Source organism: Chelonia mydas, chromosome 14, assembly GCF_015237465.2.
Source record: "Chelonia mydas isolate rCheMyd1 chromosome 14, rCheMyd1.pri.v2, whole genome shotgun sequence".
Lineage (NCBI taxonomy): Eukaryota > Metazoa > Chordata > Testudines > Cheloniidae > Chelonia > Chelonia mydas.
In genome coordinates this window covers 38734390-38750667 of record NC_051254.2, presented here as the reverse complement: position 1 = coordinate 38750667, position 16278 = coordinate 38734390, and the positions used below count along the sequence as shown (strand labels likewise).

Genomic DNA, 16278 nt, shown 5'->3' with positions numbered 1-16278 from the left:
AGGCAGCACTAGTGGCTTGGGCGAGCACCAGGACCCTGCGGCGGCAGTTGATGCCGCGAGCCAGGGAAGCGCAGTGGGGGCCCAGGGGAGGCCCGCGGGCAGCACATGGGGGTCGGGGGACGCTCGGGGGAGGCGCATGGGAGTGGCAGGCGGGGCCGGGGGAGAGACCCGGCCTTGAACATTGGTGGAGCCAGGCTCCCGGGCCCTGAATTTGCTGGATCCTGGACACCACGGGCCCATATAACTCGCCGCCCCTGAGCACCTCATAGCTTTTAGCCCAGTGGCTAGGGGTCTCAGCTGGGTGGGGGGGACTCAGCTTGGGCTAGGGCCCCTCCAATTTCAGGTCCCCTTCACCTAACCACTGGGCTGTGGGATGGCCTTAAGCAGGGCTCCCTCAGTCTCTCCCTGCTGAAGCTGCTCCACTCTGGATAAATAATTAAAGACTAATTGGAGCAGGGGATTGTGGGTTTCCCCACGTCCCAGCCGAGTGGCCTACCCGCCAGGGTGCAGAGGCATTCTCACGGTCGCTCTCTGGCCCGTGGAGCGCTCGTGCCTCCTGATACTGGGGGGGAACAAGGAAAAAGGGGGGGGGATACGTCACTTCTGGAGCCCCGGAGCACCCACAGAGTTGGCCCCTGTGACCCCACTGCTATCCCACACTGCACTGCTGTCTAGAGAGGCAGAAGGAACAGCGGGGAGCTGCAGGGAGGGGCCACTGCTTTCTGGGGGGTGGGGGGGGCTGCCTGGGGGAGGCATGACTCAGCTGTTCCGAGGTTGTGCCTTCTCCCCCTTCCCCCCACTGTCAGCAGGCTCGGGTCGGCTCTGCTCTGAAGGAATACTGGGGGTCCTCCAGGGACATGGAGACTCGGATTTCAGCGACTCGAGGAGGCCCATTGAGGTACTGAACCCAACGGCTCAGGGACGCAAGATGAGCCAGGGTCCCCAGAGCCAGAAAAAAGGGCAAATTCGCTCCCCGGTGAAAGAGGCCAGCAGGAAAGTGAAGACCGGAGTCTTGTTACCAGCACTGAAAAATGTCACCTGCCCCCTGTTCGCACAGCGGGGGATAATGAAAACCTGTGGGTTCAGCTATCCCTGCCCTGCTGTACTTGCAGCCAATGCCAGGCCTGGAGGAAGGAGAAGAAAAGGGAGCCTGGCTCAGTTGGGGGCTGACCAGGGTGCAGACAGGAATTCTCTGCCTGCCTGCAAGGGATGGATCAGCGACCTGCCAGCCAGCAGATAAGCCCCAAATGTGGGGTAAGTGGACTAAAGAGACTTGTAGGAAGTAACCCGGGCCCTCCCTCTCCACTGGGTCCCAGCCCAGGACCCTGGTCTTGACCCCATCTCCCCTGTTTAGGGGTTGAGCTACACAGGGTCCTGGGCTGGGACCCAGTGGAGAGGGAGGGCCCGGTTTCCCCTACCACCACCTTTGGCCTTACACATGGCAGACCAGTGATCTACCTGGCCATGGAAGACCCTATCACAGATGGCAAATCCCAGAGTCTCCTTAGGAAAAAAAAACAAATCTTCCTGTGTGGAATTGAATTCTGATGTGATTTTTTTATCTGAATTGTGATCCTGCTCCACATGCTGAGATGGGAGTTTTTGCTTTAACATGGTGCCCAAGGCCCTTCCTAGCATTATGACGTGTCAGGGGGAGTGAGAAAGAGCCATGTACCTGCTCGAGGCGCTTCTGACGTCCTAGAGCGGAGAGAGAGAAAAGAGAGCTCCGTGCCACATACTGGGGATCCCTCCTGCTCTGGAGGGGTCTTGCTTTGCCGTCACCTAAAGTCGGCATCTTTTCAAATGATGACAGATTCAAACGTTCATGCTTCAGAAGGCCCTCTTCCCCGTGCAGGGACCTGGGGTGTCTCTTAACACCGTCTCACCTGCAGGAATTCACTCGCTGGCTGCCGGCACTTCCCCTCCATCTCACTGATCAGCTCGCTGAAACGGGAATTCTCCTCGCAGAGCTGGGTGTCAATTTCATTCTGCCACTTTTTAGTCTCCTTGTCCAGCTTTCCCAGCTATACTGAACACAATCTTTCTTTGATTCAGAAGGCCCTGCAGGATCTTGCAGTGCCCCACGGTCGTCATTATCAGCATCAGTTATCGTTGTAGATGTAGAGGATGTAGGAGATTGCGGTGACTGGACCGACCCTATGACACACCTTGGAAGTTGCTTTTTTGAATAAAATCCCTGATATCCGCTTGCTGACTTGTCTGCTGCCTCTTTGGCATAAAAGCAGAGTGCAGAATGTGCAATTGCATAACCTCCTGGGCAGTATACTTGACCCGGTTACTAGATTGAAGATTTGTATTGGGAGAGATCAGAAATGCCGGTTAATAGCGCTTTTCGGTTGATAAAGTTCCGGATAACACAGCTTTTACTGCACCTTCAGTTTTCTAGAAAGTTTGCTGCTTTTTTTTTTTTTTATTCAATCAATTGTTTTTACAGCCTTAAGTTATAAGGTTGCCATAATCATAGAATCATAGAATATCAGGGTTGGAAGGGACCTCAGGAGGTCATCTAGTCCAACCCCCTGCTCAAAGCAGGACCAATCCCCAACTAAATCATCCCAGCCAGGGCTTTGTTATAATAGCAGAGGGAGAAATAAATCAGGCCCCAGAAGCAAACTGCAGTGGAATTAAATGGTAGTTAAAATCCAGAACAATTAACTATGACACTAGACAAAGATTTCCTATCTTGTACTCCTGGGCAGCCTCCTCCATGTGAGCTCGGTGAGTCCGGGATCTGTCACACACCAGGCAGATGGGGGTTTGATCCTCCTCGTAGAACAGTTTCAGGGCCTCCTGGTGTCCCCCACACACCCTCTCCCCTCCTGCTCCTTTGGCCGCCTGGAAATTAATTCATCTGGTTATTTCTACAACATTCGCTAGCTGCCGGTTTGGCCTGCTGCTTGTCTGCTGAGCAGTTTCCCTGCACTAAGGGCAGGAGATGGTGGTCTCCATCTCCCCCAGCCAGCACTGGGTGATGCAGGCTCGGCAGAAATTGTGCCTGCAGTTTATAATCATCACTGGGTCTTTAAAATAATCCAGGGCAGATGAAACATGAGATACCCAGCTTGGAGTAGCCACCGGGAGGGTTTCCCTGCCTGGAACTGACTCATAGTCAGCTGATCTCCTAAGAGTTTACCTTTTTAAAGTGACAGCCCGTCCAGTGAGCAAGGGAACCTGGTCTGCCTAAGGAGCACTAGTAAATACACAGGCCACAGCCTGGGTCACCTGGAGCTACTGCTGTGAGAATCTACTTGGATTGTCCTGAAGAGTCTCCAGGAATTAGAGATTAATCTTTAACTAAAGCAGGGGCATGCACCGGGATAAAAATTTGGCTGCGTTTGGAGGGGCACTTTTTGTGCCCCTGCCCCGTGGCTGGTGGGGGCAGCCAGAGGAGCTGGATCTCCCGCCCCGGCCTGGGGAAGGAGGAGCTCCCACACTCTGAACTCCTCATTTCTGGCCCCACCCCAGAGCCCGCACCCCCAGCCGAAGCCCTCACCACAGGGACGGCTTTAGGGGTAGGCCACCTGGGCGACTGCCCGGGGCGCCATGGTCATGGGGCGCCGTGCAGCAGCGTAGACGTGCTCTGTGCTGGTGTACAGTCAAAAGCTGCTCCCGGCTGGCAGGGCAGTGCCGCGTGGGGGTGGGGGGCAGCCAGATTTCACTCTGCTTCCTCCCGGCGGAGGAACATGGGGGGAGGGGGCGAGTGGTGACGCACAGATACTGCTCCCTTCCTCCCCCCCCCCCCATGTTCCTCCATGCCCCCCTAGGGGGCTGTAAGTGGGGCAGTGAGGAGCAACACCAAGCGCGCCGAGCATCCAGCACTTTCCCCAGCTGGGCTGCTGCTCTCCTCCCCTCCCCTTACACAGCCCAGCTGGGGAAAGTGACCAGGATGCAGTGAGCCCTGACACTGCTCCTCGCTCCCCCCTTCACTGCCCCCTGGGGTGGGGGGAGCGAGCAGCAGTGCCAGCTGCTTCATGCATGCAGGTCAGTTTCCCCACGTGGGTGCAGGAAGGGAATGCAGCGGTTAGGTGTGAAGGAGGGGGTAGGGATTAGGGGCACAGGAGGGGAGTGTAGGGGTTCGGGGCAAAGGGGGCACAATAGAGGAGTTGGGGGCAGGGTTTAGGAGCGCACGAGGAGGGTGCTGGAGTTAGAGGCAAAGGGGGCACAGTGCAGGGGTTAGGAGTGAAGGGGATGGGGAACCTGGGGAGCCCACGGGAGCCAAGGGCAATGGGGGGTGCCACACCCACAGGGGCCAGGGGCATCAAAATACAAATTCGCTCAGGGCACAATTTTCCATATGGCTGGCCCTGAGGCGCTCGCTCTCCCTGCCCTGGCGGACTTCTGGGCAAGCCATTTCCCTGTCCCCATGCCTCAGTTTCCCCACCTGTACTATGGGTATAATGCAACTGCCCTGCTTTGTAGAGAACTTTGGCTGTACTGATACAAAGTGCTAGGTAGGAGCTAGATTTGGTATTGCCTGTCAGGAGCAGAAGCAGTGAGCTCTCTCCCCTGGGGAGCAGCAGGGAGCGCCTCTCCCCTACAGAAAGGCAGTATGGGGGCCCTGCTCCATACCCACACACATACATACATATGCAGCTGAGATGTCTTTGCTTGGTGGCGAGGAAAGGCTGTGCTCTTCCCCTCTTACCACAGACAGAATCCCCTGCTGGGGTTGGGTTGGTAACTGGCCCCCCTTCCCCAAGGACTGGGCCTGGGAGTTAACACCTCATTGAATTGCACAAGGTGGTTCCCTCCACTCAGAGCTATTCTCTCAGGTTCTCTGAAAACTTGGGCAGATGTTGCTCCATTGGTTAAACTCAGGGCAGCTCTTCCCCCCACCCCCAGAGCTATTGTCTCAGGTTCTCTACAAACTCAGGCAGACGTCACTGCCGAGGTGGCCACATCTTTGAGGTTTCCTCCCCAACCACGAGGGCTAGGTTTTTTGCGGCCTCTAGTAACTTATTCATTAATCACACCCTGCCCAAATACCACTAACGCTTCCCCCTCCCTTCCCCACCAGCCTCCCACCTTCATCAACCACTCTGTTTGCACAGAAGGTGAAAGGGAGGAAGAATTTTAAGTGAAAGAAATTTACAGAAGGACAAAAATCAGGCATCCTAAATTCTCCCCCCTCCCCATTCCCAGTCCATTTCATTTCCAGTATTTTGTATATGGCGTCTGGGGAATTCAAAGCACATGGCTTTGGGTTTGTATCTATTTGTCTGTAGTGGGGCCTGCACAACTCCTTGTAAATTAGGTGTAAACTATCTAATAGTGGACTCTTTGGTAGGGCTTTTAGGGTATGTCTACACAGATTAAAAGACCTCTGGCACCTGACCGAGGTCAGCTGACTCAGGATCATGGGGCTCAGGCTGAGGGGCTAAAAATTTCTGTGTAAACATTCGGGTTTGGGCTGGTGCCCGAGCCAAACATCGACCCAGCAACTTTTCATCCCCAGAGCATGAGCCTGGTGATCTGGACTCAGTTGACCTGGGGCACCTGTGGGCTTTTTTATCCCTGTATAGACATACCCTTATAGGGCTGGTTTGAAAAAAAGTAGTAAGCAATTTTTGTGGGAAAAAACCAACCAAAAGCTTTTGAATGAATCAGTATAAAACCTGTGTGTTGGACAAGCTTGAATTTTTGGTTCCATTTGAAATTTCTTCCAGGGTCTGGACAAAACTTGTTTCAGTTTGTTTTGTTTCATACTGAAAACATTCACTTTGGTTTGTGCGTGAATGGTCATTTCATTCATGAAGCTCTCTCCGCACCCCCTTCAGCTCCAGATAAAGGGCTCTGCACAGCCAAACCTGAGCTGTCCTAGCAATCAGTCGTCATAAGGAAACGAGACGTGTGTTAGCTCAAGACACAAGGAAGGAGAAGTTTGCTGCTTCCCTGCTTTCTGGAAGGGGAGCACTTGCTCCCGCTGGGATGAGTTTAACCTACTTTCTGCCTCCAAGACAGCACCAGCTCAGGGGACAGAGAGGAGAGCCTGTACTGCAGACACCACCAAAGAGATACAGTTCGCTTCCCACTGCTGGGACTGATCACTCCTGCCCTACCTGCCTCGGGTCCCCCAAATAAACCAGTTGTGCTACAGCTCAATTGCATCATGCTCGATCCCAGGGGTTCTCAAACTGGGGGTTGTGATCCTTCAGGGGGGTTACACAGGGGTCAACTCCCCCTGAGCCCCTGTTAAATTAAATTAACCCCCCATTTTTAATTGATACGGGGGGGGGTCACACTTAGAGGCTTGCTGTGTGAACTAATACAAAAAGTTTGAAAATCACTTCTAGTCGATCCCTTCCTCAGTGTGTTGGCTGTGATCCCAGCTGTGCTCTTCCCCCAGACGGATTTACACTGCTTTGGTCCTTTATCTTGCAGTCCCCGGCAGAGAAAAGGCGGGCGAGGTAATATCTTTGATTGGACCAACTTCTGTTCCGTAAGCGAGACAAACTTGGGAGCTGTCACCAGGAAGCTGCAGTTCTGAACCATGACTCAACTCCACAAAGCCTGTTTACAGGAAGGGAAACTCCCCTTTTTCGTTCAAGGGTCAACACATTTCAGGGAACAGGGAAGTGAAATTAAACTGCTCTTCTGCCTGGGATGAGCCATGGCTGCTGCTGCAAAGGCAAGGCAAAGCCTCCAGGATGAAGCTTCTTGTTCCATCTGCCTGGAGTATTTTAATGATCCTGTGACTATAGACTGTGGGCACAATTTCTGCCGAGCCTGCATCACCCAGTGCTGGGAGGGCTCGGATAAAGACTTCTCCTGCCCTCAGTGCAGAACGACCTTTCCCCAGAGAAACCTCAGGCCGAACAGGCAGCTGGCCAACATGGTAGAAATCGCCAAGCAGCTACATTTGCAATCGACAAAAGATGCCGGAGCCGGGAGAGCGTGCGAGAAACACCAGGAGGCTCTGAAACTCTTCTGTCAAGAGGATCAGTCCCCCATCTGCGTGGTGTGTGACAGGTCCAAGGAGCACAGGGCTCACACGGTGGTTCCTGCAGAGGAGGCCGCCCAGGAGTACAAGGTAGGAAGGAATCATTGTCCAGCACAACTGTCTGATATGACCACGCTTCATTGTGTGTGCTATTCTGTGCAGCAGGCACAGACCAGGGGGAGAGGGGGCAGTGCCAGCTTTAAACGGCGTCGTGCCCTCAGGATTCTGGGCTGGACAGAGACCCCTGGCATATTTTAGAGCAGTAGTTCTCCACCGGGGGTACCTGTCCCCCTGGGGGCACGCAGAGATCTTCTAGGGGGTACATCAACTCCTCTAGAGATCAGCCTAGTTTCACAACAGGCTACATAAAAAGCACTAGTAAAATTAGTACAAACTAAAATTTCAGACAGACAGTGACTTGTTTATACTGCTCTGTAGACGATACACTGAAATGGAAGCACAATATTTATATGCCGATCAATTTATTTTATAATTCTATGGTAAAAAGGAGACCGTCAGCAGTTGTTCAGTACAGTGGCTGTGCATCCGATGAAGTGAGCTGTAGCTCACGAAAGCTCATGCTCAAATAAATTGGTTAGCCTCAAAGGTGCCACAAGTCCTCCTCTTCTTTTTGCGGATACAGACTAACACGGCTGCTACTCTGAAACCTGGGACGCTTTTGTATTTTCACGTCTGAGTTTGTAAGCGAGTCGTTCTGAAGTGAGAGGACACTTGGGGCTATGCCAGCGAAATCAGCCTCCTGAAAGGGGGACAAGTGGTCTGGAAAGGTTGGGACCCGCTGGGTTAGAGGATCCCTCTGGATTCCACATCAGTACTTTAATGACAAGGGCATCCCTCACCTCCTTGTAATGGCGATCTCCTTCCACGTGCCGGAGCCCCATGTTGGCCTGAGTTTGAAAGTTATAGAGGAGTAACCAAAACTTTTTCCTATTTCCCCCCCCTCGGGGCCACTCTGTGCTCCGGCAGCCCTGCCTGGTTGACGTGGGGGGGGCTGCGAGTCTGTCACAGAATTCCAGGACCTCTGGGACTTGTGCAGCTGCTGGTCGTGGCTCAGGGGCAACCCCTGGGCCAGCAGTAGCAGCTTGGGTGGGTGGGAGGGGGCTCAGAGCTAAGGGCAGGGCGTTGGAGGTGCGGGGGCCACTTACTTTGGGGTGGGGAGCTCCCTGGCTCCCACGGGTATGGCCCTGCAGCTCCTAGGCGGCAGGGGTGGGGGGAGTTTTAGTCACAGGTATTTTTAGTAAAAGTCATGGACAGGTCACGGGCGTGAATTTTTGTCTGTCCATGACTTTTACTAAGAATACCCGTGACCAAAACGTGGGCTCACACATGGGCAGCTCCCTGAGCCAGCACTTCGCAGAAGGCCTCCAGGAGCAAGTCCCAAGGGTCGCCTCTTGATACAAGCCAGGGCTCGGAGCCAGAAGCGGATTTGCTATGAAACAAACAGTGCGGTGGCACGGGGCCCCCCAGTGACAGGGGACCCCCAAAATGCAGGACCAATCTCATCTGACAACCTGCCCCCCGAGTCCCGGCTGGCAGCACGACAGGGCTCAGGCAGGCTGCCGGTGGCCCCACGCTGCTCCCAGAAGCCGACGGCTGCTGGCAGGTCTCTGCATGCCCCTGGCAGGGGGGAGGAGGCTTCACACACTGCCCGATTCGCTGCCCCCCTTCCCCCAAGGGGCACGCAGAGACATGCCAGCTGCAGTGCAGGGCTAAGGAGGCTCCCTGCCCACGCTGCCTCCTTCCCACCACACCGTGCCGCTCCTGGAAGTGGCTGGCGTACGTCTGCAGCCCGCACCCCATCCCACACCCCACCCCCCTGCCCCATCCCACACCCCGCACCCAGCACCCAAACGTCCTCTCAGAGCCCGCACCCCTCACCCCGTCCCACACCCCAACCCCCTGCCCCAGCCCAGAGCCTGCACCCAGCACCCAAACTTCCTCCCAGAGCCCGCACCCCTCACCCCGTCCCACACCCCAACCCCCTGCCCCAGCCCAGAGCAAAAATGAAGCTGCGCACAGGGCCGCACTAACTCTAAATCTGCCACTGATTGGAGCACATGCTGGATCTTAGGTTCAATGTCCTGTCCTGCCACAGACTTCCTGTGTGACCTTGAGCAAGTCCCTTAGCCTCCCCATAAAACAGGGTGAGCGGCACTTTTCTGTTTTGGTGTTGTCAGGACTGTGAGGTGCTCAGACCCGATGGGCGTGGGGGCCATGTAAGGCCCTAAAGACTTGTCTACATGGGGAAATAGTGTAATTAAACCGCTATAAATACAGCAGGATAACTCCCCATGTGGGCTCTTAGGGTGTGTCTACACATACACAGCAATCAGGAGGCGTGATGGGGAATGGCAGCATGTGTAGACATGCCTGAGCTAGCTTGCTGAACACAGCGGGGTAGCCACTGAGGCACGGGTTGGCCACCCGCGTTTGGCCCTGTGCAGTACATTCTTAGGAGACTGGCTGGGGCTGGGGAGTCTACGCTGCTATTTTTAGTGACCCAGGGTAACGCCGACCGACCACGGTGGCCGGGATCAAACCTGGGACCTCTGGAGCTTAATGCATGAGCCACTGCTGTATGAGTTTAAAAAGACACGTTTTTCTTAGCCAAGGCTGTAGCAGGCTCAGCAATCTCTGGCTCAGTGGTCCCCAAACTGTGGGCCATGCCCACCCCCCGCCCCGGAAGGCGTGCAGGAACATCTGGAAGGGATGCAGGGGGGATGACACCCAGCTCTGCTCCAGCCCCCAGCCCCAGCTGCAGCCCCTGACCCCAGTAGGGTTGCCAGGTTATCCACAGTAACCAGCATCTGCCACCGGGGAGCCAGAAGAGCAGCAGCTGCTGCTGGAGTCTGGAGTAGCCCTCAGCGATGGCTCCAGCAGAGAGAGGTTCTCCCGTCCTGGCTCACTCACCACCTGGGGTTGGTGGGGGGAGGGGGCACGGACTGGGTAACGGGGGGCATGATCAAAAAACTTTGGGGACCACTGCTCTAGCTGGCCTAGCTGCCCCTAGAGGGGGACAGAGCGCTACACCAAGCAGGCCTGGGTTACACCAGCTCAATCAAAACTAACTCCGGGGATACCTGCTGTCCTGCCTGCGGTGAAGACGTACCCTCTCGTGCCAGAATCACAGGGCCCATAGGGGGAGTTATACTGGTGTAACTATGCAAGTATAATTATAGCTGTGTAGCTAGGTCAGCAAACTTCCCTGTGTAGACAAGCCCTCAAATAGGGAAATAGATAGATTAGACCGATACGCCCCCTAGCCTGGGGCATAAAAGGGGCCCCGCATAGGCCAGCTGACAGCCTGTCCTATGCAACGCTTGTGCTGGAAGCGTTCTCCCCTCCCACGCTGGTGGCATGCGGGTCTCCACTGGAAAAATAAAAGGTGGGCTCTTAAGTCGAGGTAGAAGGCGGCTGTCGTTTTAACACGAGTTAACAGGTTAAGTGTAAACCCCAGGCGCCTTCTCTAGTCTGGATCCTGGGTGAAAGCGACAGCTGCGCTCGGTTTCCACTGGGAGGTTGGAGGCTGCCCCCTGCTGGCAACAGAGATGAACTCCAACCCTGTGTCCCGGCTATCCCTTGGCATAGCCCATTTCCCAGCCCCTTTATAATCTCCCCTCAGTGGGGCGTAGAGCAGAGAGAATTTGAAATAGATGGGAAGAGAGCAAGTCGCCCTCCGTCTCTTCCCAAAATCCTTATCGTCCCAGACTGGGCTTCCACCCCCACGCTGCTCCCTTACTCCTTTCTCTAGAAGGTCGGGGGATGGTACCTGCAGGTGTATCAGGGCAGAAGGTTTCAAGGACCACTCCTCAATCCCTCTCAGCCTGGGGGCTGGAGAGAAAGGTGGAGGGACACAGCTGCCCGAAAGAGGCACCTAGCATCAACTTCCCACTTCCTTGAGACGGGGGATAGGTAAAATGGCCTTCACCATAGCTCGTGCAGTCCACTGGGCCACTGGGCCCCAAACTGTGGGGTGCACCCCCCTAGGGGAGGAACATTCAGGGAGGCACTGGGGGGGAGGGCAGGGAGGTAGCACCACTCAGCCCTGCTCCGCCACCAACTCTGTGCCGGCTCCACCCCAGCCATGGCCCTGGCTCCCAGCCCCATGCCCAGCTCCACTCCCAGCCTTGGCCCCCAGCGGGGGCTCCATTCCCAGTCTGGCCCCAGACCCGCCCCAGATGCGTCCCCAGCCTCAGCCCCCTTACCACTGTCTGTGTTCCCTCCTCGCCAGGAGCAACAGCTCTGCTCTGGCCTAGGGTTGCCAACTTTCTACTCACACAAAACCGAACACCCTTGCCCCGCTCCTCCTCCAAGGCCCCGCCAATGCCCAGCCCCTTCTCCAAGGCCCTGCCCCCGCTTCCCCGCTCCTTCTGTCGGTCACTTTTACCACCGTCACTCACTTGTTCATTTTCACCGGGCTGGCTCAGGGGGCTGGGGTGCAGGAGGGGGGATGAGGGCTCCGGCTGGGGGTGCAGGCTCTGGGGTGGGGCCAGGGATGAGGGGCTTGGGATGCAGGAGGGGGCTGCAGGCTGGGGGCTGGAGCTGAGGGATTCAGAGTATGGAAGGGGGCTCTGGGCTGGGGCAGGGGTGTGGGGGGTGTGGGTGTGTGAGAGTTTGTCTGGGGCTGCAGACTCCAGGCTGAGGGTGAGGGGTTTGGGGTGTAGGAGGGGGCTCCGAGCTGGGATTGAGGGGTTCGGAGGGCGGGAGGGGAATCAGGGCTGGGACAGGAGGTTGGGGCCTGGGGAAGGCTCAGGGGTGTAAGCTCCAGCTGGCACTTACCTCAAGCAGCTCCTGGAAGCAGCGGCATGTCCCCCCTCTGACTCCTACACCAAGATGTGGCCAGGTGGCTCGGCGCACTATACCGTCCGCAGGCACCATCCCCTCAGCTCCCATTGGCCGTGGTTCCCAGCCAATGGGAGCTGTGGGGGTGGTGCTTGGCGCAGGGACAGCGTGCAGAGCCCCCTGGCTGTGCCTACGCATAGAAGCTGGAGGGGGGACATGCTGGCTGCTTCCTGGGAGCTGCGTGGCAAGCAGGCTAGCAGGGGGCCTGCCAGCCCCACTACAGTCAACAGACAGTCAACGGCCCAGTCAGCCATGCTGACAAGAGCCACCAGGATCCCTTTTCGACCGGGTGTTCCGGTAGAAAACCAGACACCTGCTCACCCTACTCTGGCCCCAGCTCCCCGGGGGATGGGTTGCGGACAGGAGTAAGAGAGGATGTGACCCTGAAAAGTTTGGGGACCACTGCGCTAGGCCCTGCTCCCTAAACACCTTATATGCTGAGGCAGGAGAGTTTGACACCGGCTCAGGATTCCCCTATAAGGGCTGGTTTAAGGGTCCTTTGTGCCGCTGCAATGATCTGGCCACACTCACAGTGTCTGGAGCAGGTAACTTCCAAATGCTTGGCCTGGTTAATGCTTTTCTGTGGAAACTTTATTGTTGTTTGTTTGGATGAAAAATTGAGTTTTTGACTGAATTAAAGTGTTCATGGAAAGCAGGTGCTTTGCGCAAGAATGTTTGGTTTTTCCTCAGGGGGGAAAAGTTTTTGTTCAAAACTATTTCAGTTTTTGCTAAAAAATATTAGATGTTTTTCTTTTTTTTTTTAATGAAAATTTTCCACAGGGGGGAAAAAAAGTCGTTTTCTGGCCAGATCTCATTTCATGTACCTTTATTGATTGTTAACTACATAACTGCAACGTTCTTTCTTTTTCATGTTTAATAAGTTACTGGCATGTGCTCTTAACCGGAACTTCACCTTAGCAAAGTCTTTCACCTGGGAGTTTGGTTACTTTGCATCAGTGACAGATAAGGCTGTGACCTGCTAAAGAAGAGCTATGAAAAGAATCTTAAATGTGTGTATCGTACTTAATGTTCCTAGTTCTGCCCAGACAAGAGACAACTGCTGATTTTACACCTTAAGACCTGATCTTGCAGGGATCCATTGCTTAGCTCTGTATTCCCATCATAGTGCCTGGACCGTAAGTTCTGTGCTATATCTCTAAGAGATACTGCACGGAATCTCACCCATAATTTAAAATTTTGATAAATATTTTTTGTTGCTGTTTTTATTATCTTAAACTGGCTGGGAGGAGGAGGCGTTCTGACTGGGGGTCATGTAGCCGTTCGTGAAAATTCATTTTCAAATTCTTTTCTTGCGAAATGTCATTAAGTTTTGTGTACGTACACGATCAAGTGCGATATTTAGTTTTATTCTAAACTGTGGATTTTAATACCCCATCCTATATTTACAATAATGTCTCTAGAGCCTAATATTCCTGTCTATTTAACTTGATTGGAGCATGCAGTTTGACTTAACTTTCTGTCTGTCAAATACATGTATATAATAATTGTTATTTTGCTATTGAATGCATGGCTGACAGATGTGACGTCTTCTTCTATCCAGGGTGACATATGAACTTTGCTAGACAAAGCAGATTATCTTTATTCATATATAATTTACGATGTGTATATACATTTTGAAGGACAGAGCTTGTGAGTGTTTTATAACCGAGTTAATAATTGTGAACCTATAAATAACTCTGAAAAATACCCTCAGGTGCAAGTAACTTTTCTTTTCTCTAGGGACAAATTAGGAGTCGTTTGGAGATGTTGAAGAAGGAGATGGAAGGAATTGCTGCACTGAAATTGAATGGGGAAATAACAAGCCAGGAGCTGCTGGTACTTACTCATTATGTGTGTATGAACCTATGTGATGACTCTGAATACCACTGGAGTCGTACAGAGTAATGTGCGATGCTCTATAATGTATTATCACTTATTTATGTGTAACTCTGTAACACTTCTGCCAGTCACAGTTGGGCGCCTCTAAGAGGCAATACTTCCCCTCTCGCAAGCACAAAGTCTCAGTGTAGCAAAAAAACTTTTAATAAAAGGAGGGAAATAATGCAGCATTAATTTTGGGAAACACCACAAACAGGGTTTATAAACCTAAACCATGAGCAAAAGACCTACCACCAAGGAAGTTGGGCAGTGTCCTTTTCTCCTCAGGTTCTTAAGTCTAGTAACCCAAAAGTCCCTTTAACCATCCCTTTTCCCCACTCACAGTTGCTGTCCTTGGACAGTGCACGCCCAGAGTTCAAAGGTGTATCTGCAGAGTTCACCTCCCACCCTGGGGGGGGGGTGGGAGGAGGCACCTTACTCACTCCACTGCTCAAGTACTCATTCACCGCCAGTCTCTACAAGGCTCTGCTCTGGCACTCTCAGCTAGCTGCCCCGCCAGCCGCATCTCTCCACCAGCTGCCCTGCTGGCCATTTGCCATGACTCTCCACCAGCTGCCCTGCCTGACTGCTCACCACACCTCTCTACCAGCTACTGTGCTGGCAGTACCAAGATGCCTTCAGGGCCCCCCCACTTAACATAGGTCTTAGTGACTTCAGCTGTTAGTGCAGGGAGCCTCACTGGTGATGCACACTGGGCAGTCTCTTGCATCAGAGACACTGTACCAAAGCAGGGCTAATACTTAGACCTAAGTATCAGTGATTTCAGCTCTGTAGTGTGTAACAAGACTCTCAATTGAGTCTAAATTACCTCTGTTATTACACGGTGGAGAGCTGCAGAGTCAAATGGTATCTGGGGCCCTTACACAAGGCCCACACCCTCTCTCCCACTCACTGGGCTTTGGAACCCATTTCCCCAGCTTAGCGAATGCTGTTCAGTTGAGGGTGAGTCCCTCAATCGGAAAATGCGAAGTCCAGCTCTGCTGCCCTTGATTCACACAGCAAGGATAACAACCCTTTATTACTCCTGCCCCAATAACAAGGAGACTTGGGCTCCCACACCAGCCAAATGTGACCATTTGGGCAAGCAATCCCATCATGCTGAGCACCTAGGCAGGGTGGGTGTGCCCATGCAAATGAGATCAGCTCCACCCCTTGTCTATTTAGACTCAGATTTTCAGGATAGCTACTGTCTCTCACCGAGGGCGGCAGAACCGAGTGGTGGGAAGGGAGACTAGCACCCCCACAATGGAAATAATATGGGGCTCTGCCCCCATATGAACTCATGAGAGGGGAGAGAGGACAGCGCAGGACCCAGATGGGGCTGGAGAACCCATGATCAGGCAGAGGAGCAGGAAGCGGGACAAAGAGGAGCTGGAACATTCCCGGAAAGCAGGTAGGAACCTCCAGGACCCTCCATCCCAGCCTGCATCTGGCTGTGTCTCCACTGCTCTGCCTCCCGAGTCTCAGTACATCCCTCTCTCCCCCCACTACCCCTCCAGCCCACAATCTCTCGCCATGTGTTTGTACAGCACCTAGCGTGATGTGGCCTTGATCTCAGTTGGAGCTTCTGTAGGGTTGCCCTTGTTGGCGGGACTTGTTCCTGGAGGTTTCATCCCATGACGTAATCTTCAATTAAAAATTAATCTTTAATTCCTGGAGACTCTGGGACTGTTAACAACCCCTGCGCCTCTGAGCACTATCCTAATACAACTCATAATAATATGGCCCTGATCAAAAACCTACAGAAGTCAGTACAAGTCTTTCCAATGACTTTAGTGGTCTTTGGATCGTGCCTTGGAAATGCTGATAAAGCTCATTAGGAAACATTTAGTTTACACCAGCAGGGTCTGCATGGACCAATTAATGTGTAACGCATTAGTTCACTATGGAAATCACTCCGTGTAGATAAGCCCTTAGGCCATGTCTATGCTACACCTGTAGCACCACAATGTAGACGCATCCTACATCGATGGAAGGTTTTTTTCCACCAGTGTCGTTAATCCACCTCTCCGTGAGTCAATGGCTAGCTCAATGGAAGAATTCTTCCATCAAATTAGCTGTGTCTACATCCTAACCCCAGCACTCAGGGAGTGACATTTTTCACAACCCTCAGAGATGTAGCTAGGTTAAGCTAATTTTTACATGCAGACCAGGTCTTACTGATTTAAGTGCCTAAGCCCCATTTTCAGTACTGATTTAGGCACTCATTGACTTTCAGTTAGAATTTTGGACTCAATTTTTAAAAGCGATTAACGATTTTAGTTGTGTCCTTTTTTGGACTGTGACAAATTTTGTGCACCATAGTTGACTTAACCACTGGATACAGACGTGGCTATGGGTTGAAATCACGATGGGGGATGGAGCTGACACCCCTAGCAAGCCTTCCTGCCTCTTGAAACAGGGTTAATGAACTTGGGGAAGATATAAGCAGAGACAAAAAGGCATTTTGTTATCCATAACAAGGCACACTAGCCACAATAGGGTACAGTGCAACTGAAGGCTCAGTAGAATACAGCACCCTTCGATTCAGGGGTGCTGAAACAATTTGTACAGTG

The 16278-nt window shown here is 53.2% G+C and overlaps 2 protein-coding genes across 7 annotated transcripts in view; one reads left to right on the top strand and one right to left on the bottom strand.

Annotated features, from left to right (window-relative positions):
• LOC114022341 (zinc finger protein OZF) overlaps positions 1-16278 on the bottom strand; it is a 793526-nt gene that overhangs the window by 266247 nt on the left and 511001 nt on the right. The window lies entirely within an intron of this gene.
• Positions 6617-16278, top strand: part of LOC102944869 (E3 ubiquitin-protein ligase TRIM39) — a 34748-nt gene continuing 25086 nt past the window's right edge. Inside the window, exons 1-2 of the mRNA XM_037913409.2 lie at positions 6617-7051; positions 13565-13675. Of these exons, the coding sequence (XP_037769337.1) occupies positions 6632-7051; positions 13565-13675 (531 nt within the window). The 5' untranslated portion in view covers positions 6617-6631. The remainder of the gene's footprint in view (positions 7052-13564; positions 13676-16278) is intronic.